This window comes from Salmo salar, chromosome 19 (assembly GCF_965601325.2).
Source record: "Salmo salar chromosome 19, fSalSal1, whole genome shotgun sequence".
Lineage (NCBI taxonomy): Eukaryota > Metazoa > Chordata > Actinopteri > Salmoniformes > Salmonidae > Salmo > Salmo salar.
In genome coordinates this window covers 48,749,482-48,776,561 of record NC_138309.1, presented here as the reverse complement: position 1 = coordinate 48,776,561, position 27,080 = coordinate 48,749,482, and the positions used below count along the sequence as shown (strand labels likewise).

General features: G+C 41.8%; 1 protein-coding gene across 4 annotated transcripts in view; it reads right to left on the bottom strand.

Moving 5' to 3' along the window:
* The window catches only part of LOC106578893 (transmembrane protein 94), a 37,799-nt gene extending 16,928 nt beyond the window's left edge, over positions 1-20,871 (bottom strand). Inside the window, exons 1-11 of one of the 4 annotated variants that reach the window (XM_045702373.2) lie at positions 20,733-20,871; positions 11,337-11,634; positions 3,359-3,484; positions 3,129-3,256; positions 2,437-2,573; positions 2,040-2,254; positions 1,772-1,923; positions 1,286-1,388; positions 1,122-1,208; positions 875-991; positions 735-791 (exon numbers count right to left, since the gene is read on the bottom strand). In XM_045702373.2, coding sequence (XP_045558329.1) covers positions 735-791; positions 875-991; positions 1,122-1,208; positions 1,286-1,388; positions 1,772-1,923; positions 2,040-2,254; positions 2,437-2,573; positions 3,129-3,256; positions 3,359-3,484; positions 11,337-11,360 — 1,146 coding nt within the window. In that variant the 5' untranslated portion in view covers positions 11,361-11,634; positions 20,733-20,871. Of the gene's footprint in view, positions 1-734; positions 792-874; positions 992-1,121; positions 1,209-1,285; positions 1,389-1,771; positions 1,924-2,039; positions 2,255-2,436; positions 2,574-3,128; positions 3,257-3,358; positions 3,485-11,336; positions 11,635-12,054; positions 12,349-12,486; positions 12,802-20,732 lie in introns of those variants that run through there. The other 3 variants (XM_014158131.3, XM_045702372.2, XM_014158132.3) reach the window with 3 other exon arrangements.
* Positions 20,872-27,080: the final 6,209 nt, after the last annotated feature.

Genomic DNA, 27,080 nt, shown 5'->3' with positions numbered 1-27,080 from the left:
TCAGTCTGACTACAGTCCAGGCGATGCAATCAGGGATTATGACCCAATACTCTCAGATGCTTCCTTTCCTTAAGTCCTTTTCTTAAGAAATTATATTTCTACCAGGTCCTTCTGACCATTTCCAGATTAATGTTCATCAAGTAAGGCATTTGAGTAAAGGAAGTCGTTTGAGAGTTGAAGTACACAGCTAGTGAGGTAGAGTTTCCCCATCATGCATTGCAAGCTAGAGGACAGAAGTGGCAGGCTCATGGGAAAGGCCGATCCAGAACCAAGCCCTATAGCAGGGAAGGGGTTAGTTCTGGACTGGGCCAATGTGTCAGTAACGTAGAGGTGGGGGCGGTGAGTACTGCCGTTTGTGGGGGGAGTCGAAGGGTTACGTGATTGGCTGAAGAAATGGTATGATGAAAAATTGCCCAAACTACATGAGTCAAATTTGCCCTTCCATTAGGGATGATCGGAGAAAGACTGATTGGCTGACAGCGAGAGAGAACCAATAGAAATTCCAAAGAGACAAGAGATCTCATGCCAGTTGAAGAAAATCAATCACATTAGGGATAAACAATGCAAAACCAAATATATGATTGGAGTCCCAAACAACAAAAGAAGATGAGTGAGGCGGGTGTGTGTGAGCTACAGGGTTTCACAGTGGTGGGTGCAGGGGCGAGGGCGGGCAGCGTGAGGACGGGGACGAGGGAGTGAGGGGGGAGACAGGGGTAGGACTTGAGGAGTTATACCTGGGAGGACACCACTTCAGTGTAGCTGCTTAAAGTGTCCTCGGAGAACTTAGCAAGCTGGGGCGAGAGAAGAGGCTAGTTAAACCACACAGGAGGCATCTCTCTGTGTCTCGCATGGCGCTTGTGTATGTGTTTCTCACCAGGCCAGTAGGAGAAGCTCTGCTGGACTCAGCCAGGACGCTAGCCTCTCCATAGGTGTTGACCAGCACCCACATGACAGGAAACAGCAGGGGAAGGATGGGCAGCACTCCCATCAGCTGGAACACAACACTTATTACAATAGGAATATTTTATAGGTTTGAAGAGATTCCGCCCCCACTGGTTAGCCAACCCTGCTATAAATATGGAGAAGGGGCACGGTCAGGAAGAGGTGTTCAGTCGCCATACCTGCAGCTGGATGAAGTTGAAGCGTCCAGGAGTGAGGCTAGGGGCGTCAAAGAAATAACGCACTGTATTCACAACCAAGAACGCCATCTATAGGAGGAGAGAGGGATAACATGAGGGACAACATCAAGTGGCTTTAATTAAGAAACTGTGTTTGCTTTCCTCACCAGTACAATAGGGCAGGCGAACTTGGCCATGATGGACTGAACGGTGAACCTCTCGTTATCCAGGGCTGTGATTGGTCGAGACAGAGCCAGGTCCAGACTGTTCCTGTAAAGCACAGAGGTGGATTCAGCCAGGGGTGTCAGTCATTTCAGATGACGTCATGAGACGGTTTGAGCCTCATCTTGGACAACAACAAACATGCAGTTTAGACCAGTATTAGACTTAATGTGGGTCTGGGAAACCTGCCCAGTATCTTTAAACTGCTTCAAAATGACACACTGAGATGTCACAATCACGGGACAATTTCAGGTTTCCTTTGACTCTAGATGATCATTCATGATTTGCGCAAACTTTCTCCTCGAGTTGAATTCTTGGACCAAGAATTGTTGGATAGCAAACTAGAAAGTGGTGAATTATTACCTCAAACCCGTTCACCTCAAAATCAAAGTTTGTCAGACTGTTTAGCCTCAAGAGGATGCATTGCCCACCTGACGCTGTCGAGGATGGGCGTGCGGACCACCCTGAAGAGGCGGTGCTGCTGGGGGCTCTGGGGACCCCTCTTCTGGTCCCCCCGGGGGGAGGGAGGGGGGGAACGAGGTGGGAACATGTCACCTGGCTCCAGAACTATATGATCGTCATCCTGGAGAAGGGAGATACAGGTGAGACATCCACATAAGCAGTATCCACCTCCTCTCTCACCTTTACCATCTACGCCTCCCTCCCTCTCTCCACCCCCCTCTTTCCCTCTCGCCGTACATTGATGCCTCTGAGAGAAGCGAATGTCTCCTGTCCTGGCCGTAGTGCTATGACGTCTCCCTCCACCAGTAGGGACACAGGCAGGTTGACCAGGTTGGAGTCGCGGTAGGTCCAGTGGAGTGACCAGGAGGGGGAGGAGGGGGTGTACAGGTCAGGGTAAAGGGAGGGAGACCACCTCATCCCCTCACCCAAATCTGCCCAGCCCGACAGGTAGCCTGGAGGCGGGAGAGAGAGGGTGGAAGGGGAAATTAAAAGATAGGATCATAAAACGAGAATGGTGTAAACTTGCCAACCTCAAGTAAAAGTGTTTATTGCTTAACGTTTTCCCTCCATTTAAATCTCCAACTGTCAACTCTCATCCCATCTCCTTCTTGCGCCATCCCCCCTTTTCTCTCACCGTTGAGCTGATTGATGATGCTGTTGAGTCGGTGTACCATCTCAGTTCTCCTCAGCCTCTGCTGTCGACCAATCAGCATGAAGCTCAGCGTGAAGAGCATGAGGAGGGCCGCAGCGTTCACCAGCTCTATCCCAGAACTACAGAGAGGAGAAAAGGAGAGATATGATAGCATTGAGACTGTTGGGGATTCCTGTGTTTCAATCTTATTTTACCGTGAGGTAGCTCTGATAGGAACCTTTGGGTTTAAGTTCCAGTCTAAACAACACCCACACGTTCCAGTCTAAACAACACCCACACGTTCCAGTCTAAACAACACCCACACGTTCCAGTCTAAACAACACCCACACGTTCCAGTCTAAACAACACCCACACGTTCCAGTCTAAACAACACCCACAATCAAATAAAATTAGACCATATGGACACAAATCCATACCGCGATATATTGCCTGAATTGATGCCATAACAATAAAGAGAATGCTAAGCTTATAACTTGAATGTGCACCACCGTTTATTCAAATGATCCTTTAAACTACTAGTCTGATGGTTGTAGCCACCAACTGTCCCATTAACAATCACCCATATTAACACACTTAATTCACATTTCTCTAGTATAGGCTACTTATCGTAATGAACGATATGGTCTGTGTGGATAATGTTCTGTCTATTGTCCCAGCTCTACAGTCAAACACACCTGCCGTGCGGCTGGTTGCCATAACAACAGAGAAGTCCCACCACCACCAGCAGTGTGAGGGCGGCTCCCGGCCAATGGAGACAGGAGTGGCGGTTGCCATGGTGAAGGAAGCTTTTCACCCACTGCTCCTAAAATAACATCAACAAACAAAACAGATCATTACGCTCTACAACAAAGTGTGTGTGTGCGCGTCAATGTGTATGTATGTGAGTGTGTGCGGTGGTATCTACCTGTGCAGTGGGTTGTTTGCCACGGCCTGTGGTCTGGTGCTGGTCAAGCAGGGTGGTGAGCTGGTCCCTCAGTGTTCCCAGAGCCTGACCAGTGGACAAGCCCAGGGTCCCCACCCCCCCCTCCTCCTGACACACACACACACACAAAATATATCATTTGAATCCACAAATCACATTACAGTCAAGAATGATTCAAACACTTCAAAAGTCAGAAATTCATGGACATTTATGGTACAAAAAGCACCTTGTACACACAGCTTGGCTGCCCATAACAGCTGAAACAGAGCAGTACCATGCTAGCTGCTTTGCCTTGGTCCTATGCACAGCTAAACTGTACAGTAGAATTATCGTCACTAATGAGCTAAACTAACTGAAGCCAATAGGACACGGTTGTAAATGAGCAGAGATACAGCAGAGATCAGAGGTCGAACAATCGGCATGGCCGATTAACTTTTTATGGATAGGGGGCAGTATTTTCACGGCCGGATAAAAAACGTACCCGATTTAATCTGATTATTACTCCTGCCCAGAAACTAGAATATGCATATAATTATTAGCTTTGGATAGAAAACACTCCAAAGTTTCTAAAACTGTTTGAATGGTGTCTGTGAGTATAACTGAACTCATTTGGCAGGCCAAAACCTGAGAAGATTCCAAACAGGAAGCGCCCTCTCTGACCATTTCTTGGCCTTCTTTGTCATCTCTATCCAAAACAGGGGATCTCTGCTGTAACGTGACATTTTCTAACACTCCCATAGGCTCTCAGAAGGCGCCAGAACGTTGAATGATGACTTTGCAGGCCATGGCTGAAAAACAGTAGCGCATTTGGTAAGTGGTCGATCTGAGAACAATGAGACTGGGGCGCGTGTGCACGAGACGACTCCATGTTTTTATTTTCAGTCTTTGAACAAAAACAACGACTCCCGGTCGGAATATTAACGCTTTTTTACGAGAAAAATCGCATAAAAATGGATTTTAAACAGCATTTGACATGCTTCGAAGTACGGTAATGGAATATTTTGTCACGAAACGCGCCGGGCGCGTCACCCTTCGGATAGTGTCTTGAACGCACAACAAAACGCCGCTATTTGGATATAACTATGGATTATTTGGAACCAAACCAACATTTGTTATTGAAGTAGAAGTCCTGGGAGTGCATTCTGACGAAGAACAGCAAAAGGTAATCCAATTTTTCTTATAGTAAATCTGACTTTGGTGAGGGCTAAACTTGGTGGGTGTCAAAATAGCTAGCCTGTGATGGCCGAGCTATCTACTCAGAATATTGCAAAATGTGCTTTCACCGAAAAGCTATTTTTAAAATCGGACACCGCGATTGCATAAAGGAGTTCTGTATCTATAATTCTTAAAATAATTATGTTTTTTGTGAACGTTTATCATGAGTAATTTAGTAAATTCACCGGAAGTGTTCGGTGGGAATGCTAGTTCTGAACGTCACATGCTAATGTAAAAAGCTGGTTTTTGATATAAATATGAACTTGATTGAACAAAACATGCATGTATTGTATAACATAATGTCCTAAGATTGTCATCTGATGAAGATCATCAAAGGTTAGTGCTGCATTTAGCTGTGGTTTTGTTTTTTGTGACATTATATGCTAGCTTGAAAAATGTGTCTGATTATTTCTGGCTGGGTACTCTGCTGACATAATCTAATGTTTTGCTTTCGCTGTAAAGCCTTTTTGAAATCGGACAGTGTGGTTAGATAAAGGAGAGTCTTGTCTTTAAAATGGTGTAAAATAGTAATATGTTTGAAAAATTGAAGTTTTCGGATTTTCGAGGACTTTGTATTTCGCGCCACGCCCATCATTCGATATTGGAGCAGGTGTTCCGCTAGCGGAACGTCTAGATGTTAGGGCCGATTTCAAGTTTTCATAACAATCTGTAATCGGCATTACATTGCAATAAATTGCAATCCATGAGGAGACTGCGTGGCAGCCTGACCACCTGTTACGCGAGTGCAGCATCAAAAGGACCTTGTGGCTGCAAGGAACCAAGGTCAGTTGCTAGCTAGCATTAAACTAAGCTTATAAAAAAAACTCTTAACATAATCACTAGTTAAACTTGTAATATCATCAACCATGTGTAGTTAACTAGCTTGTCCTGCGTTCCATATAATCAATGCAGTGCCTTTTAATTTAGCATCGAATTACAGCCTACTTCAACTTCGCCAGACGGGTGATGATTTAACAAAAGCGCATTCGCAAATAAAGCACAATCGTTGCACCAATGTACCAAACCATAAACATCAATGCCTTTCTTAAATTCAATACAGAAGTATATATTTTTTAAACCTGCATATTTAGTTAAAATAAATTCCTGTGAGCAGGAAATATTAACTATGGAAATTGTGTCACTTCTCTTGCGTTCTGTGCAAGCAGAGTCAGGGTATTTGCAGCAGTTTGGGATGCCTGGCACATTGTGAACTGTGTGAAGACCATTTCTTCCTAACAAAGACCGTAATTAATTTGCCAGAATTTTACATAATTGACATAACTTTGAAGGTTGTGCAATGGAAGTGCAATATTTAGACTTCGGGTTGCCACCCGGTCGATAAAATACTTAACAGTTCCGTATTTCACTGAAAGAAAACGTTTTGATTTCTAAATAATTGTTTCCGGATTTGACCACGTTAATGACCTAAGGCTCGTATTTCTGTGTGTTATTATATTATAATTAAGTCTATGATTAGATAGAGCAGTCTGACTGAACGGTTGTAGGCAGCAGCAGGCTCGTAAGCATTCATTCAAACAGCACTTTCCTGCATTTGCCAGCAGCTCTTAGCAATGCTTGAAGCACAGCGCTGTTTATGACTTCAAGCCTATCTAATCCTGAGATCAGGCTGGCAATACTAAAGTGCCTATAAGAACATCCAATAGTCAAAGGTATATGAAATACAAATGGTATAGAGAGAGAACTAGTCCTATGATAACTACAACCTACAACTTCTTAACTGGGAATATTGAAGACTCGTGTTAAAAGGAACCACCAGCTTTCATATGTTCTGTTCTCATGTTCTGAGCAAGGAACTTAAACGTTAGCATTTTTACATGGCATATATTGCACTTTTACTTTCTTCTCCAAACACTGTTTTTGCATTATTTAAACCAAAGTGAACATATTTCATTATTTATTTGAGACTAAAATGATTTTACTTTTGTATTATATTAAGTTAAAATTAAAGTGTTCATTGTTCATTCAGTATTATTGTAATTGTCATTATAACAAATATTAATTTATATATATATTGTTTTAAATAATAATTAAAATTAAAAAAATATCATTTTAGATAATTTGGCACTATGTCCAACCGGCTTCACAACCGCAGACCACATGTACGGCGTCGTGTGGGCGAGCAGTTTTCTGATGTCAACGTTGTGAACAGAGTGCCCCACGGTGGCAGTGGGGTTATGGTACGGGCAGACATAAGCTACGGACAACGAACACAATTGCATTTTTATCGATGGCAATTTAAATGCTCAGAGGTACTTTGACGAGATACTGAGGTCCAATGTTGTGCCATTCATCCGCCGCCATCACCTCATGTTTCAGCATGATAATGCACAGCCCCATGTCGCAAGGATCTGTACACAATTCCTGAAATCTGAAAATGTCCCAGTTCTTCCATGGCATGCATACTTAGACATGTCACCCACTGAGCATGTTTGGGATGCTCTGGATCGATGGGTACGACAGCATGTTCCAATTCCCGCCAATATCCAGCAACTTCGCACAGCCATGGAAGAGGAGTAGAACAACATTCCACAGGCCACAATCAACCTGATCAACTCTATGCGTAGGAGATGTGTTGCACTGCACTGCATGAGGCAAATGGTGGTCACACCAGATACTGACTGGTTTTCCTTTTCTTAAGGCATCTGTGACCAACAGATGCATATCTGTATGACCAGTCATCTGAAATCCATAGATTAGTGCCTAATGAATGCATTTAAATTGACTGATTTCCTTAGATGAACTGTAACATCTGAAATTGTTGTGTTTATATATATATACATTTTTCAGTTTTGTTATGCGCAACAGTAGTGAAGCCAGCTGCAGTGGAACAGTCATGCCTAATGTCAGTGGGTTAGGGTTACAACAGAAGTGAAGCCAGCTGCAGAGGAACAGTCATGCCTAATGTCAGTGGGTTAGGGTTACAACAGAAGTGAAGCCAGCTGCAGAGGAACAGCCATATCTAATGTCAGTGGGTTAGGGTTACAACAGAAGTGAAGCCAGCTGCAGAGGAACAGTCATGCCTAATGTCAGTGGGTTAGGGTTACAATGGAAGGGAAGCCAGCTGCAGAGGAACAGCCATATCTAATGTCAGTGGGTTAGGGTTACAATGGAAGGGAAGCCAGCTGCAGAGGAACAGCCATATCTAATGTCAGTGGGTTAGGGTTAGAATGGAAGAGAAGCCAGCTGCAGAGGAACAGCCATATCTAATGTCAGTGGGTTAGGGTTACAATGGAAGAGAAGCCAGCTGCAGAGGAACAGCCATATCTAATGTCAGTGGGTTAGGGTTACAATGGAAGGGAAGCCAGCTGCAGAGGAACAGTCACACCTAATGTCAGTGGGAACCCAATCTTTTCCCACACTCTACAGACACACCTAATTTGAGCTCAGCTTTGTTTTCAAGCTCCACATCCCACACAGCTATAAATAAATGGACAATTCTCCAGAGTCAAGAAGCAGAAAATCCTGTAGACATGGACACACACACAAACACACCCGGACGTCAGAGCCTGTGTGACACCGCTTCAGCATCCTAATGCCTGGCTAGCCTGTCTCATCTCTCGCTGCCCTACACTGAATCTTGGTCTAGCTCAGCAACAGCTCAGTGCCAGCTGGACTAGCTGACTGAATGTGCCTCTGCAATGTCTGGCTAGATGATACAGGAGAGTGTAAAAAGAGAAGAGGCATATGAAAGCTGAAAGAAAGAGTGCATGGGTGGAAAGAAGAGAAACTGTATTGAGGGTTGTGCTTTGCAGTGTTTCCGCAGCAGTTGTTTAGCTGTGGTGGTGCGCCATGACAAAATTACAGTCCACATTTAATTTTGCTCTGCAAACAAAACAAGTAATGAATAGAAAAACTACTCTACTCTGAGGTTGTCAGATTGATCTATTTACCTAGTCAGCTTGTTGTGTGTTTTATGCAAGATAAATATTCCTTGAGGAACAAGTTACGAGTGCTATAGGGAGGGAAACATGCATTCTGACAAGAAGTCAATGCATGACAATTCTTGCAATTGCAGGGAAAACAGAAGTTAATGGCCTTTGTTAAAAAGGGGACCCCAGCATTCCATTCCTACTTTTAACTCCTAAAGTTAACTGCAACATTTTAAACCAAGAGTTTTTAGCAGTGGCATGGTTAAGTAAGTTACCACTGCTATTCCCTGTGAGTGCATAGGGGAGAGTGGGGCTAAATGTAACATGGGTAAATTGTTTAATTTCTGGGAGGTGGAAATATATTTTTTCCCTTCATTTTGGAGTAGAAAGTCCTTTTAAAAAGTCACCCAAACTGAGCATAGTCCTTCTACATAATCCCCAGGCCCCTAAAACAAGTGGGGGTAGGGACCCAACCTTTGTGTGGTAGCAGGGAGTAGCAGCACTTGCTATGCAAACGTGAGTATAACTCTTTTTTTCACTCATCAATCTACACAAAATACCCCATAATGTCAAAGCAAAAACAGGTTTTTTTTAAAATGTTTGCAAATTTATGAAAAAAATATGAATAAATAAAAATATCACATTTACATAAGTATTCAGACCCTTCGCATAGTACTTTGTTGAAGCACCTTTGGAAGCGATTACAGCCTCGAGTCTCCTTGGGTATGACACTACTAGCTTGGCACACCTGTATTTGGGGAGTTTCTCCCATTCTTCTTTGCAGAGCCTCTCAATCTCAGATCCTCTCAAGATCCTCTTCTCCCTTGATTGCTCAGTTTGGTATTATGTGTAGATTGATATGGAAAAAAATATAATTTAACCATTTTAGAATAATGCTGTAACGTAACAAGATGTGGAAAAAGTCAAGGGGTCTAAATACTTTCCGAAAGTACTGTAAGTGAAAGAGCTAGCTTACTACCTCTATGCTAACGTTAACTAGCTATAGAACTACCGCATTTAGTTCACATCTTCCATCTAAATGTTTAAATTTTAGTCATTTAGCAGATGCTTATCCAGAGCGAATTACAGTAGTGAATGCATACATTTCTTTCTCCGTACTGGTCCCCCGTGGGAATCGAACCCACAACCCTGGCGTTGCAAACACAATGCTCTACCAACTGAGCCACACGGAACCTAAATAACACTGAATAACGCTAAAGTAACCAAATGAACATGTCTGCCAGCTGTTGGTAGCCAACTGCTGGTGCTGTCATGCTAGATAGTACAAGCCTATGGGAAAATAGTTGTTTTGTTCGCGATGGAGGGCAATGTTTTTGTATAGAGCCCTGTTGCTAGGGCCAAAACTGTGTGCGTCTGTGTGTGGATTGCGGGCTAAAACGAAACACGACGCCTCGGGCATGTATTCTATCATGGATGTGGTGACGTAGCGGTGAAAGGAGCCATGTTTTCTTTAGAGGGGTGGATAGTTTATTTCTGGAGCTAGCCGCATGATTTGTGTTTTGGGAGCACTTGGGCTCTGTGTGTGTGTGGATGGCTCGATGGATGGTGTATGTGGTGCCGGGGGAGTTTTCAATAGAGCCTGCCTGCGGCCTAAATTAAAATGTGATGCTTTGGTCATGGATCTGATTGTGGATCTGGGGTCATTTTGGAGAAGTCCCGGAGACAGGCTTTCTTTGGAGGAGTGAACTGTGGATTTTGTTCAATGGGAAAGTTTTATTTAAAAAAATTCTTAGGTTCAATGTTGTCACAGATGCTTCTTGTTGAAGAGGCATCAGCTAACGTTAGCTTGCTCCATTTCTGAATTCATTTGTGGCCTTTTCTTTCTAGCTGGCAAAATAAGTGAGCTAGATTTTGTTTGTGTATTGCCATATGTTGATAACATACCCAAGTTTGTCACTGGTATTGGCTAGTAAATACCCGAAATCTAGCCAGCTAGACAGTTATAGCAGCAAGCTAAAACCGGGGAGAGAGGGAGGAGAGAATTTACTTTGTTTCATCTACTGCTGGATTGATAAAGTAATTTTACAGACTATAATTGCTCAATATGTTGTGAATATTGTAGGAAAATCCTCACAATAACCTGCCCTGGGACTGGGGTTGAAAATTAGCCGGCTGGCTAAAACCGGCACTTTTACTGAAACATTGATTAATGTGCACTGTCCCTGTAAAACAAAACCAACTCAAACAGCTGCTTTCCAGACTAAAACGTGAAGTACAACTTAGTCGTCATCAGCTCATCATGTACAGTAGGCTCAGCGTGTGAATCATCTTGTGCTCGGTTTTCATATGCAGGGAGAATAAATTGTACAATTGTAAAGTAAAAAGTTAGAACCCATGTACATTCACAGCCGCGGGAAGTAATGGTGTCGAGGGTGCTGATAAATCACAATCCAATTCATATTATTTTAACTGATATACTCTAGGCCTTTATTACTCCTGTACGAGCAGAGCAAAAAACTCCACAGCAGAGCGGGGTGAGAGAAAGGGAGGAGGCTGAGAATGAGAGCGGATGGTGTGGTTGCTGACACTTGTCAACCTTCAGCTCACTGCTTTTAAAGTACAGGCTCATGATAACAAGCTGACAGTCCAGTTCCTCTTTTGAGACACCAGACCAAAGACGGATTCAATGTGTCTGTCATGAATAGCTTACATTTACTGGCCAGCTTCAAAAAATCTTGGAAGAGCGGCTACACACACACACACACACACACACACACACACACACACACACACACACACACACACACACACACACACACACACACACTCTCTCTGTTTCACAAACAGCCCACTTAAGGGAGCCAGCTGACGTCGCTGGGCGCTAGGAAACTCACTTGCTTCTTATCCTGTAGCTCCATGGCAACCAGCGCAGCCTCACACCATGCTCCGAGTCTCACACACACCAGACGAGCATAGGCAGCGCCTTCACCCTCCGAATGTCCCCTCGATCCCCTCCGGATGTCCCCTCGAGCCCCAACTTCGGCTGGAGGACAATGTCACCCACTGGCCCCCTCCTGGTGCCGCTATGTCAGCCTGCTCTGCCAGTCTGAGGGGATGACCATGCACGCCCACATGGACTCACTGCAGGGTTTTTGGAGGCTAGTTACTGTAGTCACGAATGGCTGGGTAGATCTGTGTGGGGAAGAGATCAATTAAAGGGAAAGATAAATTATTACGGTATTGGCATATAGCAGTCAGTCAGCGGTGATTTCATACCCTAGCTATAGGTCAGTAGATCTGTGGGCTACATGACTGCAGTGGGAAAGAGGTAGAGACGGATGTCTTTCTGACAGTTTCTGCTGAACAGGTACAGGAACCACACCCAACGTGTATGATAATTTACTTTACATCTATACATGGTGTAAGAATGCAGTCCAATAAGCAACTGGTGCAAACTACTGTACACATACGGAAAGACGTCATCAACTTATATAGCCAGCCATTCAGAAACAGAACTATTCGTTGCTGACAGATGTACAATAGATGTAATGTAATCACTTTCTGCGTATGCTTATCCTTGGATTTCCTTGCACTGATTTGACCTGTACTTACACTGTCGTCTATGGGAGAGAGAGGCGAGGAGCGACAGCTCACATGTCATGATGCTTTTATAGTGACTTCCGGTTTTAGTGTGCATATGGAGCTTATGGTTTCACATGCCATCTAGATAACTGGGAGTCAATGGTAGTGTCCGCAGATTCTGCCATGGAAAAACAAGAATGCAATGCACCTGGCTAAAACTTCACACAATCAATGCTGTGTGACAAAAACACGTGCTAATGTTGCCAGCTAAAGCGCTGTTTCCGATTCATCGCCAGCTAGCTAATACGAGCTAATCTAGCTAGCGTTGCCATTTACAGGTTCGTTTTCTAATCGATGTCAAGAGACGCCTGCGATAACTGGCAACCGCGCGCTAAGCAATTTACAGAGCAAATGACACCACTGTCACTGCACCAAATATATCCGCATATCTGTCATACTCACGTTCAGGTTGCAACGAGGTCTGTCTCTCGTCACACCGTTTAAACCTCAATTTTATCTCGAAAGCCAGTGTCCAGTCCACTAGTGAAACGCCATGTTAGTGAAGGAGTGGCATTGTTTTGTTGGAAGCGGTGAAGTACGGTTGTGATAGGTTGTGATTCCTGGAGGGCTTGCCATAGGTGGACTACTCTCTCTGTTGTTGATAAGGGGTTTGATTGACATGTGTAGGAGGGGCGGCTGGTGCAAGTCCTATTTTTACGGTCTCCGACACGATTCGACCGTTTTATTTTGAAATACGGTCTATCCTCAATTCAATTTCAATTCAAGGGGCTTTATTGGCATGGGAAACATGTGTTAACATTGCCAAAGCAAGTGAAGTAGATAATAAATAAAAGTGAAATAAACAACAATAATTTACAGTAAACATTACACTCACAGAAATTCCAAAATAATAAAGCCATTAAACATGTCATATATATATATATATATATATACAGTGTTGTAACGATGTGCAAATAGATAAAGTATACAATGGAATATAAATCAACATAAACATGGGTTGTATTTACAATGGTGTTTGTTCTTCACTGGTTGCCCTTTTCTTGTGGGAACAGATCACAAATCTTGTTGCTGTGATGGCACACTGGTATTTCACCCAGTAAATATGGGAGTTTATCAAAATTGGGTTTGTCTTCGAATTCTTTGTGGGCAGTGTGCACATAGCCTGTCTCCTCGAGTATGTCCTCGACTTCTCAATAGCAAGGCTATGCTCACTGAGTCTGTACATAGTCAAAGCTTTCCTTAAGTTTGGGTCAGTCACAGTGGGCAGGTATTCTGCCACTGTGTACTCTCTGTTTAGAGCCAAATAGCATTCTAGTTCGCTCAGTTTTTTTGTTAATACTTTCCAATGGGTCAAGTAATTCTTTTTTGGTTTTCTCATGATTTGGTTGGGTCTAATTGTGTTGCTGTCCTGGGGCTCTTTTTCTGTTTGTGAACAGAGCCCTATGACCAGCTTGATCAGGGGACTCTTCTCCAGGTCCATCTCTCTGTAGGTGATGGCTTTGTTATGGAAGGTTTGGGAATCACTTCCTTTTAGGTGGTTGTAGAATTTAACGTCTCTTTTCTGGATTTTCAATCTCTGTAATCTTTTTCAAAGGTGAGTAGGTTACTGCGTAGTTGGCTTAACTTCTGTGGGCTACGTGGGACGCTAGCCAGTGACACAGCCAGTGAAATATCAGGGCGGCAAATTCAAAACAACAAAATGTCATAATTCAAATTTCTCAAACATACAACTATTTTACACAATTTTTAAAGATACACTTCTCCTTGATGTAACCACATTGTCCGATTTCAAAAAGGCTTTACAGCGAAAGCAAAACATTAGATTATGTTAGGAGAGTACATAGACAAAAATAATCACACAGCCATTTTCCAAGCAAGGACATTTGTCACAAAAACCCAAAACACAGCTAAATGAAGCACTAACCTTTGACGATCTTCATCAGATGATACTCCTAGGACATTATGTTACACAATACATGTATGTTTTGTTCAATAAAGTTCATATTTATATCCAAAAACATCATTTTACATTGGCGCGTGATGTTCAGAAAATGTATTCCCACCAAAACTTCCGGTGAATGTGCACATCAATTTACAAAAATACTCATCATAAACGTTGACAAATACGTTGAAAAATCGAACAATTATTTAAATAATTATAGATAGACTACTCCTGGATGCAACCGCTGTGTCAGATTTTAAAATAGCTTTACGGAGAAAGCACATTTTTCAATATTCTGAGTACATAGCTCGCCATCACAGCAAGCTATACAGACACCCGCCAAGTTCGGGGTCACCTAAACTCAGAATTAGTATTATAAATATTCTCTTACCTTTGCTGATCTTCATCAGAATGCACTCCCAGGAGTGCTACTTCCACAAGAAATGTTGTTTTTGTTCGAAGTAATCCATATTTATGTCCAAATACCTCCGTTTTGTTCGTGCGTACAGAGCACTATCCAAAGGCATAACTCGCGAGCGCGGTACCAGAGACGAAAAGTCAAAATGTTCCATTACCGTACTTAGAAGCATGTCAAACGCTGTTTAAAATCAATCTTTATGGTATTTTTAATGTAAAATTGTGATAATATTCCAACTGGACAATAGCATATTCATTCAACAAGAAAAAGAAGGAACGGTGCGCTCGCAGGATCGCGCATATCCAATCCCTTTGTCCCCAGGCAGTGCACTGATTGACTGAGCTCCTATACTCTGCCCAGTGACAGGAGAATGCTGAAAGAACTTTCTGAAGGCTGTTGACAGCCAATGGAAGCCTTAGGAAGTGCAACGTGACCCCACAGACACTGTAGTTTTGATAGAGAATCAAAAGAAGAACTACAATTCTCAGACTTTCCACTTCCTGGTTGGATTTTTCTCCGGTTTTTGCCTGCCGTATGAGTTCTGTTATACTCACAGACACCATTCAAACAGTTTTAGAAACTTCAGAGTGTTTTCTATCCAAATCTACTAATAATATGCATATTCTAGTTTCTGGGCCAGAGTAGTAACCAGTTTAATTTGGGTACGTTTTTCATCCGGCCGTGAAAATACTGCCCCCTACACCTCAACAGAGAGGAAGACGCGAAGCGAGAGGTTGTACTCCGCTCAAAATGGTGCAAAAGCCGTCCATGAAAATAGGCCCATGAAGTAAGGATTTTTTTTTGTATGGTGGTCCATCAGAGCGTATCGAATCTGGCCAACAAAACATTGAATTGTTAATTTGCTACATGAGGCAATTTTTTTTGATTGCATAGAAGTTTCTCCATGGTTAGGTTGTTACCAATGCATTGATATAAAAATGGACGCACATTGCATTCCATCAATTTTGAAAAAAAACTACTTTATATCAGAGTTGTGCAAGTTGTCATGGAGATAGAAGCCTCATCATGGATATAACCTGTTTTAGCATGGACATTGCCATTGAGGGCTTCCACCATTTTAAAGTGTTCAACTGGGTGGGGATTCCTATGAGTTGGAAGAAATCAGCCAAAGAAGAAGAATACATTGTACTACTTTAAAATGGAGAGAACCTCAATGGCGCTGCCCATGCTGTCACAGACCGGTATTCCTGATGTGGCCGGTGAAACTTTGCTTATTCACAATGATTCACAGCTGTAATGGCTGCCAAAAGTGCTTCCACCAATGGTAGGGCAACATTTTGATTTCCACCTAAATAGACATACCCAAATGTAATTATTTTTCATGACATGGCCGTTAAAATAACCGGTATTGTTGCATTGTTTTAGAAAGGTCTGGAATTCACCTTTCTGGTAAAAATAATTATAAATGCTGAGATTTTCTCCTAAACGTCCAATGAGCGGCGCAGATACCATTCAAATGTGTGCAGGCTGATTACAACTGCAGCTTAAAGCACAAAGTGATTTTGTCCATCTGTGACCAAGGAAAAGTCATCTTCTTTCAATTCTATAGTATTTTTTCCATGTTGAGAGCTCAAAATCCAGCTGAGAATATCACAGCGAGATGAAACCACAATGGCTGGACTGTCATCATTCATTTGTTGTATTTAAAGCTGGGCTCACTCACTCAGAAGAAGAGATAATTGATTCTTTGTCTGGATAGAAGACCTGGGATAACTATAGTTTTAACTATGCTTTGTGGAATGTACCTATTTTCTCTGGGAACGAATAGTTTCTTTGGAGGTGACTACAAATATTTAAATACATATCCCAAAAAGTACTACTTTTTAAAACTATTTCAATACAGATCTCAGAAAGTAACTACTTTTGTAAACTACTTGAATACAGATCTTGGAAAGCAACTACTTTTTAAAACTATTTCAATACAGATCTCAGAAAGTAACTACTTTTTAAAACGTTTGAATACAGATCTCAGGAAGGGACTTCTTTCCTGAAGCTAATGGATTGGCTGCTTTAAACTAATGTCAGGAATGTATCTGGACCTGCATGTTGAAGGTAGAAATGAAAGGGATAGAGCACACATCATCTCCTATACTATTTCAATCTATCTGACAGTCATATGTGATCTACACAATACATTTCTATCTGAACATTCCATTGTCCTAAATGTCCATTTCCCCAGGTGTACATAATCAAGTCAAACTAATTATATTCTGAACAGATAAGTATAAATAAGTTGTAATTCTCAACAACTGTCTGACTCTTTCAACATGCCACTGAAAAGGTTGAAAGCTGCAATTCCTTTTATGATACCTGAAAAATACTGCAGAGTAATTCAAAGCCTTTTGCAACTGTTGCAAACAGCAAGTTGGATGCTTAGCAAAAACAACTTCAAACCTCTTTGTCCATCTGAGGGTAAGAGTCCTTGTTTCAAGCACACCCTCTTTAAAGGGATAGTTTACTCAGAATACAAACTAACATGATTTTCAACCTACCTTGGTTGTAGTTCATTCAAGAAGGCAGTTTTTTGATATTTTGCAACACTTAATAGCCATATTTTGTGACTGCTAGCATTCTCAGTTTTATTTTACTAGGCAAGTCAGTTAAGAACAAATTCCTATTTTCAATGACACCCTAGGAATAGTGGGTTAACTGCCTTGTTCAGGAGCAGAAGGACAGATTTTTACCTTGTCAGCTCAGGGATTCGATCTTGCAACCTTTTGGTTACAAGTCTAAAGTTCCAACCACTAGGCTACCTGCCGCCTCAGTAACACTTAACATTAAACTGTTCAAGAAACAGCAGAGGGAGCACCCCCCGATCCACATCGATGGGACACCATTGGAGAAGGTAGAAAGTTTTTTTTTTTTTTAAGTTCCTCGGCGTACATATCACTGACAAACTGAAATGGTCCACCCACAGAGACAGTGTGGTGAAGAAGGAGCAACCGCACCTTCAACCTCAGGCGGCTGAAGAAATTTGGCTTGTCACCTAAAACCCTCAAACTTTTATAGATGCACAATTGAGAGCATCCTGTCCGGCTGTATCACCACCTGATACGGCAACTGCACACCCACAACCGCAGGGCTCTCCAGAGGGTGGTGCGGTCTGCACAACACATCAAAGGGGGCAAACTACCTGCCCTCCAGGACACCTACAGCACCCGATGTCACAAGAAGGCCAAAAAGATCATCAAGGACAACAACCACCCGAGCCCCTGCCTGTTCACCCCGCTATCATCCAGAAGGCAAGGTCAGTACAGATGCAGCTTCTATCTCAAGGCCATCAGACTGATAAACAGCCATCAGAGGGGTTGCTGCCTACATACAGACCCAAATCATTGGCCACTTTAATAAATGGATCACTAGTTTAATAATGTTTACATATCTTGCATTACTCATCTCATATGTATTTACTGTATTCTATACTATCTACTGTATCTCAATCTATGCCGTTCTGACATTGCTCGTCCAAATAGATCAATCTGACAACCTCAGAGTAGAATAGTTTTTCTATTCATTACTTGTTTTGTCTGCAGAGCAAAATTAAATGTGGACTGTAATTTTGTCTTAATTCCTTTACTTAGATTTGTGTGTAATTGGGTATTTGTTGTGAAATTGTTAGATATTACTTGTTAGATATTGCTGCACTGTCTGAACTAGAAGCACAAGCATTTTGCTACACCCGCAATAACATCTGCTAAACACGTGTATGTGACAAATACAATTTGATTTGACTGTGTAATAAAACTAATTACTTTTGGAGCACCATTTTATTTGCATGTCATTACATACAGTCATACTCTGGTAATTGTATTTTAATTGCGAAGCAATGAGCTTGTCACGTCCTGACCATAGAAGCTTTAATTTTTTATGGTAGAGTAGGTCAGGGTGTGACGGGGTTGTGTCTAGTTTAGATTTTCTAGGTTGTCATGTTCTTGTTTCTGTATTTCTATGTTTTTTTTGGGGGGGGGATGATCTCCAATTGGAGGCAGCTGGTCATCGTTGTCTCTAATTGTAGATCAGGCCTTCCCTGTGGCTCAGTTGGTAGAGCATGGTGTTTGCAACGCCAGCATGGTGTGTGCAACGCCAGGGTTGTGGGTTCGATTCTCACGGGGGGCCAGTACAAAAAATAATAATAATAAAAAATAAATAAATGCATGAAATGTATGCATTCACTACTGTAAGTCGCTCTGGATAAGAGCGTCTGCTAAATGACTTAAATGTAAATCATACTTAAGTAGTTGTTTTTCCCACCTGGGTTTGTGGGAGATTGTATTTTGAGTAAGTGTATGTTGCACCTCTTCGGCACATTTTGTTTATTAGTTATTTTGTATGTCTTGCATAGTTTCACAGTTATATTAAAATGTGGAACGATACACACGCTGCACTTTGGTCCCATTCTTCAGACAGCCGTGACAGAGCTGAGTTTTTGTAACTACTGTACAAGAGGTATCGTGACTGTTCTTTATTCCACTTCTGTAATGACTCCATTATTATGCAATTATAAATGAGTTTACAAAGTCATAGGTAACAACAAGGTTACTATTGTAGTAATCACAAGGTTACTACACATGTATAAGAACTGGATGTCAAGTGTTACTGTATCACTTTCTCACTCATTATGGCAATATAGTCATTTTGAAGCTCCAAGAGTGCAACAAAAAGTATAATGCTGAGGTGATTCCCTAAACAGAGTACACAGCGGCAGAATACCTGACCACTGTGACTGACACAAACTTAACGAAAGCTTTGACTGTGTATAGACTCAGTGAGCATTGCCTTGCTATTGAGAAAGGCCGCTGTAGGCAGACCTGGCTCTCTAGAGAAGACAGGCTATGTGCACACTGCCCACAAAATGAGGTGGAAACTGAGCTGCACTTCCTAGCCTCCTGCCAAATGTATGACCATATTAGAGAGATATATTTCCCTCAGATTACACAGTCCCAAAAATAATTTGAAAACATATCCAATTTTGATAAACTCCCATATTTACTGAGTGAAATACCACAGTGTGCCATCACAGCAGCAAGATTTGTGACCTGTTGCCACAAGAAAAGGGCAACCAGTGAAGCACAAACACCATTGTAAATACAACCCATATTTAAGTGTATTTATTTTCCCTTTTGTACTTTAACTTGTGTGAGTGTAATATTTGCTGTACACTTTATTGTTTATTTCACTTTTGTTTATCCATTTCACTTGCTTTGGCAATGTTTCCAATGCTAATAAAGCCACTTGAATTTAATTGAATTGAGCAGGCCGATTAGGCTTTTTGGCATTATAAGGCACAGGGATCACAGAGCGCTTTGTACACCAATGTCAGTCAGAACCAGAACTGCTCATCTAAGAGGTTTTTAACTCTGAAGTGTGACAACATCAAGACATCTTAGTCTTTTATTAATTTGGAAAATGTTATGTAATTTTATTTCACTTTAAAAATGTAAAGTAGGGGGGGGGGTGGAATCAAACTAAAACCGTTGTTAGATTGAATATTAAGGCAGCAAATTGTGCAAGTTGTGTGAACTTTGGACAGCTTGAAGAGACATGGCTTCTCTGCCACAAACCAGACCTGTTGTAACAGTAAATAATGAACCCGCCAATAAAACAAACAAAACAAACTTATATAAACTTTTTTGTGTGCGAAGATTTATGGATCCCGTGTGGCTCAGATGGTAGAGCATGGTGTTTGCAACACCAGGGTTATGGGTTCTATTTCCACAGAGAAAAAGTACAAAAATGTATCTGCTCACTACGGTAAGTTGCTCTGGATAAGAGCATCTGCTAAATGACTCAAATGTAATGATAGTGTACTGCCCTGTTGAGTGTATCAAGGTACCGTTTACACTGTATCCTGTGCATGTGACCAATAAACTGTTGAGAGCATTTCATTGTTTCCTGTGCATGTGACAAATGAACTTTGGTTTATTTTGAGACCATTTGACTTGAGCCTGTTGTAATCTGTTAATAATTGTATAAGTAGCCTAGCAGTAGTAACTTTCATGTTAAGGGTTAGATGGAATGATCTATGTGCATTGTGTTGGGGCAGAGATAAAGGGGGCCTGTCTCTGAGTGCAAGACTGATTCCATAACATACTGACCAGACCGCTCGACCACATGTTGATTTTGTCCACCCAAACCAGACCCGATCAGGACACACAGGTTGAAATATCAAAACGAACTCTGAACCAACTGTATAATTTGGGGACAGGTCAAAAAGCATTAAACATGTACTGTATGTCAATTTAGCTAGCTAGCTTGCTGTTGCTAGATAATTTGTCCTGGGAAATAAACATTAGGTTGTTTTGTCACCTGAAATGCACAAGGTCCTCTACTCCGACAATGAATCCACAGATAAAAGGGTAAACCGAGTTAGTTTCTAGTCATCTCCCCTCCTTAGGGTTTTCTTCTTCTTCGGACTTCATATGGCGGTTGGCAACCAACTTTAAGGTGCATTACCACCTCCAACTGGACTGGAGCGTGGACCTCAGTTCATCTTTCAATCACCCACGTGAGTATATGCTGCTAAAAACCAATGAGGAGATGGGAGAGGCGGGACTTGCAGCGAATCAAGCATCACAAACAGAACCAAGTTCTATTTTAGCACCCAGTGTGGGTGCAATGATTGAATAACTTGCAATGGTCGCGCTAGCGCTGTGTGGTCAGCATGTGAGGGTTGAATAGGAGCCATGTGTCTGGGGTTAGCTCTGATAGATCATAATCACTGTTTTATAACTTTGCAGTTTTATATCCTTATATACTCTTAAATAAATGCATATTCATTCTAATATATTCTTAGAGATTGAAAGTAGTGTTAGGTTTAAGGTGTTTGAGAAGTGTAATTATCTAGTGGACAGCAGTAGACTGAAGGAATGTGTACTACCAATAACTCAAAGCCTCTCCTGACTGATTTAAATTTGTAAATTTTTTATGTAACCTTTATTTAATTAGACAAGTCAGTTAAGAACAAATTCTTATTTATAAAGACGACCTACCCCGGTCAAACCCTAACAACGCTGGGCCAATTGTGCGCCGCCCTATGGGACTCCCAATCAAGGCCATTTGTGATAGAGCCTGGATTCGAACCAGGGTGTCCGTAGTGATGCCTCTAGCATTGAGATGTAGTGCCTTAGACCACTGCGCCACTCAGGAGCGCAGTGATAAGAAGACCTGCGAAAGGCATGGAGGAGTGCGAAGGCTCTGGACTCTGGGACACGATAACACCAAGAGGAACGGACTCAGTTTCTGCTCAGCAACAGAGACTGGTTGTTCATCCTAGACATACGGTAGGGGGGTCTAGTCAGAAGTGGAGTTTAGTCAGAAAGGTATACATCTATGTGCTTGTGTGACCTGTAGATTGTCTTTTGCAGCTGCAACACTCAGTGTGGTGAATAAATCTAGCTTGATTTTTCTCGGAGTCCGTCTGGAACACAACAGGTTGGTGGCACCTTAATTTGGGAGGACGGGCTCGTGGTAATGGCTGGAGCAGAATAAGTAGAAAAGTATCAAATACATCAAACACATGGTTTGATGCCATTCCATTCACTCCATTCCAGCCATTCTTGTGAGCCGTCCTCCCCTCAGCAGCCTCCACTGGTCTGGATTATTGTACCAGAAATTAGAACCTACCAGTAGCCTACAAAGATTCCAGGATTGCCAGGCCTACAGTAGGCCTACTGCAGGCTTCTGGGCTAGAAGTTGTTTCCATACTGTAGTAATGTAGTCTAGTAAGAATGGGACAGGTCAGTTTGTGGTTTTATAGGCCTATCAAATTAAACACAGCTGGAAAACAGTATCTCTTTCTAACATAGTTTTTCCATTAGCAATACATGTACATATAGAGTTTAAACAACAATACCAAATTCATCAAGCTGTTTCATAGTTATACACAAAGTAAACAAGAACATCAATCCCCAAAATATTTTTAAGGCCAGGCACCACAGGCTGAAAGGACATTTTTGCTTCTACCTATACATTTTGAGATTTGTTGGTATTTTATAATTTGAGCAATTTCTAAAAAGAAGCATCATTTTTTTAAAAACTTGATGAAAATGTATATTTTCTTTAGTTTATCATACTATAGTGGCACTTTAAAATGGACATATATCAATCATTTCAAAACTCACTACATTGAATTTGCAATAATTTAAAAGACCGTTGCATAGATAGTGTTACAAACTGGACTATATTCAGTAACCTACTTTGAAGAGATGGTGATTGGGTATAAAAAGGCATTTGGCCTCCATATTCAGTGTTCTTAAACTGCCACTTCCAGAAAGTCACTCTTTCCACAACTAGTTTTTCTCAGATTCAGAAGCATCTGCATTTACAACATATTGTGTGGTAATCCTTAAATATATTCTCCAGACTTCCCCTGAAGGAATTGTTGATACACTAAATGACCAAAAGTATGTGGACTTGTTGAACATCTCATTTCAAAATCATGGATATTAATATGGAGTTGGTCCCCCTTTTGCTGCTTTAACAGCCTACACTCTTCTGGGAAGTCCTTCCACTAAGTGTTGGAACATTGCTTAGCCTGTTTGGGATAGGGGGCAGTATTTTCACGGCCGGATAAAAAACATACCCGATTTAATCTGGTTATATTCCTGCCCAGAAACTAGAATATGCATATAATTGGTAGATTTGGATAGAAAACACTCTAAAGTTTCTAAAACTGTTTGAATGGTGTCTGTGAGTATAACAGAACTCATATGGCAGGCCAAAACCTGAGAAGGTTCCATACAGGAAGTGCCCTGTCTGAAAATGTATTGTCCTTCTGTAGCCTCTCTATCGAAAATACAGCGTCTGGGCTGTAACGTGACATTTTCTAAGGCTTCCATTGGCTCTCAGAAGGCGCCAGAAAGTGGAATGAGAGCTCTGCAGTCTCTGGGCTAAGTACAGCAGCTCTGTTTGTTACTGGCCTGCCTGGGGACAGTGACACTGGAGATGCGCGTCCACGAGACTACTCCATTTTGTTCTTTCAGTCTTGGAATATTATCGCTATTTTACGAGAAAAATAGCATAAAAATTGATTTTAAACAGCGTTTGACATGCTTCAAAGTACGGTAATGGAATATTTTGAAATTTTTTGTCATGAAATGCGCCCGCGCGTCACCCTTCGGATAGTGACCTCAACGCACGAACAAAACGGAGCTATTTCAATATAACTATGGATTATTTCCAACCAAAACAACATTTGTTGTTGAAGTAGAAGTCCTGGGAGTGCATTCTGACGAAGAACAGCAAAGGTAATCCAATTTTTCTTAAAATAATTCTGAGTTTAGTGAGCACCAAACTTGGTGGGTGTCAAATTAGCTAGCCTGTGATGGCCGAGCTATGTACTCAGAATATTGCAAAATGTGCTTTCTCCGAAAAGTTATTTTAAAATCTGGCACCGCGATTGCATAAAGGAGTTCTGTATCTATAATTCTTAAAATAATTGTTATGTTTTTTTGTAAACGTTTATCGTGAGTAATTTAGTAAATTCACCGGAAGTTTGCGGTGGGTATGCTAGTTCTGAACATCACATGCTAATGTAAAAAGCTGTTTTTTGATATAAATATGAACTTTATTGAACAAAACATGCATGTATTGTATAACATAATGTCCTAGGAGTGTCATCTGATGAAGATCATCAAAGGTTAGTGCTGCATTTAGCTGTGGTTTTGGTTTTTGTGACATATATGCTTGCTTTGAAAATGGCTGTGTGATTATTTTTGGCAGGGTACTCTCCTGACATAATCTTATGTTTTGCTTTCACTGTAAAGCCTTTTTGAAATCGGACAATGTGGTTAGATTAACGAGAGTCTTGTCTTTAAAATGGTGTAAAATAGTTGATTGTTTGAGAAAATTGAATTGTAGTATTTTAGTTGGTTTTGTATTTCGCGCCGTGCGATGCCATTGGCTGTTGGCTAGGGGTTCCGCATGCGGAACGGGGTTAGAGGACTTGCTTCCATTCAGCCACAAAAGCATTAGTGAGGTCGGGCAGTGATGTTGTGCGATTAGGCCTGGCACACAGTCGGCATTCCAAATTATCTTCCACACCGATCTCTACAAACCATTTCTGTATGGACCTCGCTTTGTGCATGGGGGAAATGTCATGCTGAAACAGGAAAGGGCCTTCCCCAAACTGTTGCCACAAAGTTGGAGGCACAGAATCGTCTAGAATGGCATTGTTAGCCAGCCTGCCAGCTTAGTGGAGTCTGCCACTAGCTGGAATAAATGTTGTGGATCTTAATGTTTTTCCTCATAATCCTGGACTATCGGACCACCATTTTATTACGTTTGCAATCGCAACAAATAATCTGCTCAGACCCCAACCAAGGAGCATTAAAAGTCGTGCTATAAATTCTCAGACAAACAAAAGATTCCTTGATGCCCTTCCAGACTCCCTCTGCCGGCCCAAGGACGTCAGAGGACAAAAATCAGTTAACCACCTAACTGAGGAACTCAATTTAACCTTGCGCAATACCCTAGATGCAGTTGCACCCCTAAAAACTAAAAACATTTGTCATAAGAAACTAGCTCCCTGGTATACAGAAAATACACGAGCTCTGAAGCAAGCTTCCAGAAAATTGGAATGGAAATGGCGCCACACCAAACTGGAAGTCTTCCGACTAGCTTGGAAAGACAGTACCGTGCAGTATCGAAGAGCCCTCACTGCTGCTCGATCATCCTATTTTTCCAACTTAATTGAGGAAAATAAGAACAATCTGAAATTTATTGATACCGTCACAAAGCTAACTAAAAAGCAGCATTCCCCAAGAGAGGATGGCTTTCACTTCAGCAGTAATGAATTCATGAACTTCTTTGAGGAAAAGATCATGATCATTAGAAAGCAAATTACGGACTCCTCTTTAAATCTGCGTATTCCTCCAAAGATCCGTTGTCCTGAGTCTGCACAACTCTGCCAGGACTTAAGATCAAGGGAGACACTAAAGTGTTTTAGTACTATATCTCTTGACACAATGATGAAAATAATCATGGCCTCTAAACCTTCAAGCTGCATACTGGACCCTATTCCAACTAAACTACTGAAAGAGCTGCTTCCTGTGCTTGGCCCTCCTATGTTGAACATAATAAACGGCTCTCTATCCACCGGATGTGTACCAAACTCACTAAAAGTGGCAGTAATAAAGCCTCTCTTGAAAAAGCCAAATCTTGACCCAGAAATTATAAAAAAACTATCGGCCTATATCGAATCTTCCATTCCTCTCAAAAATGTTAGAAAAAGCTGTTGCGCAGCAACTGACTGCCTTTCTGAAGACAAACAATGTATACGAAACTCTTCAGTCTGGTTTTAGACCCCATCATAGCACTGAGACTGCACTTGTGAAGGTGGTAAATGACCTTTTAATGACGTCAGACCGAGGCTCTGCATCTGTCCTCGTGCTCCTAGATCTTAGTGCTGCTTTTGATACCATCGATCACCACATTCTTTTGGAGAGATTGGAAACTCAAATTGGTCTACATGGACAAGTTCTGGCCTGGTTTAGATCTTATCTGTCGGAAAGATATCAGTTTCTCTCTGTGAATGGTTTGTCCTCTGACAAATCAACTGTACATTTTGGTGTTCCTCAAGGTTCCGTTTTAGGACCACTATTGTTTTCACTATATATTTTACCTCTTGGGGATGTCATTCGAAAACATAATGTTAAATTTCACTGCTATGCGGATGACACACAGCTGTACATTTCAATGAAACATGGTGAAGCCCCAAAATTGCCCTCGCTAGAAGCCTGTGTCTCAGACATAAGGAAGTGGATGGCTGCAAACTTTCTACTTTTAAACTCGGACAAAACAGAGATGCTTGTTCTAGGTCCCAAGAAACAAAGAGATCTTCTGTTGAATCTGACAATTAATCTGGATGGTTGTACAGTCGTCTCAAATAAAACTATGAAGGACCTCGGTGTTACTCTGGACCCTGATCTCTCTTTTGAAGAACATTAGAAGACTGTTTCAAGGACAGCTTTTTTCCATCTACGTAACATTGCAAAAATCAGAAACTTTCAGTCCAAAAATGACGCAGAAAAATTAATCCATGCCTTTGTTACTTCTAGGTTGGACTACTGCAATGCTCTACTTTCCGGCTACCCGGATAAAGCACTAAATAAACTTCAGTTAGTGCTAAATACGGCTGCTAGAATCCTGACTAGAACCCAAAAATTTGATCATATTACTCCAGTGCTAGCCTCCCTACACTGGCTTCCTGTTAAGGCAAGGGCTGATTTCAAGGTTTTACTGCTAACCTACAAAGCATTACATGGGCTTGCTCCTACCTGTCTTTCCGATTTGGTCCTGCCGTACATACCTACACGTACGCTACGGTCACAAGACGCGGGCCTCCTAATTGTCCCTAGAATTTCTAAGCAAACAGCTGGAGGCAGGGCTTTCTCCTATAGAGCTCCATTTTTATGGAAGGGTCTGCCTACCCATGTGAGAGACACACTCAGTATCAACCTTTAAGTCTTTACTGAAGACTCATCTCTTCAGTAGGTCCTATGATTAAGTGTAGTCTGGCCCAGGGGTGTGAAGGTGAACGGAAAGGCTGGAGCAACGAACCGCCCTTGCTGTCTCTGCCTGGCCGGTTCCCCTCTCTCCACTGGGATTCTCTGCCTCTAACCCTATTACAGGGGCTGAGTCACTGGCTTACTGGTG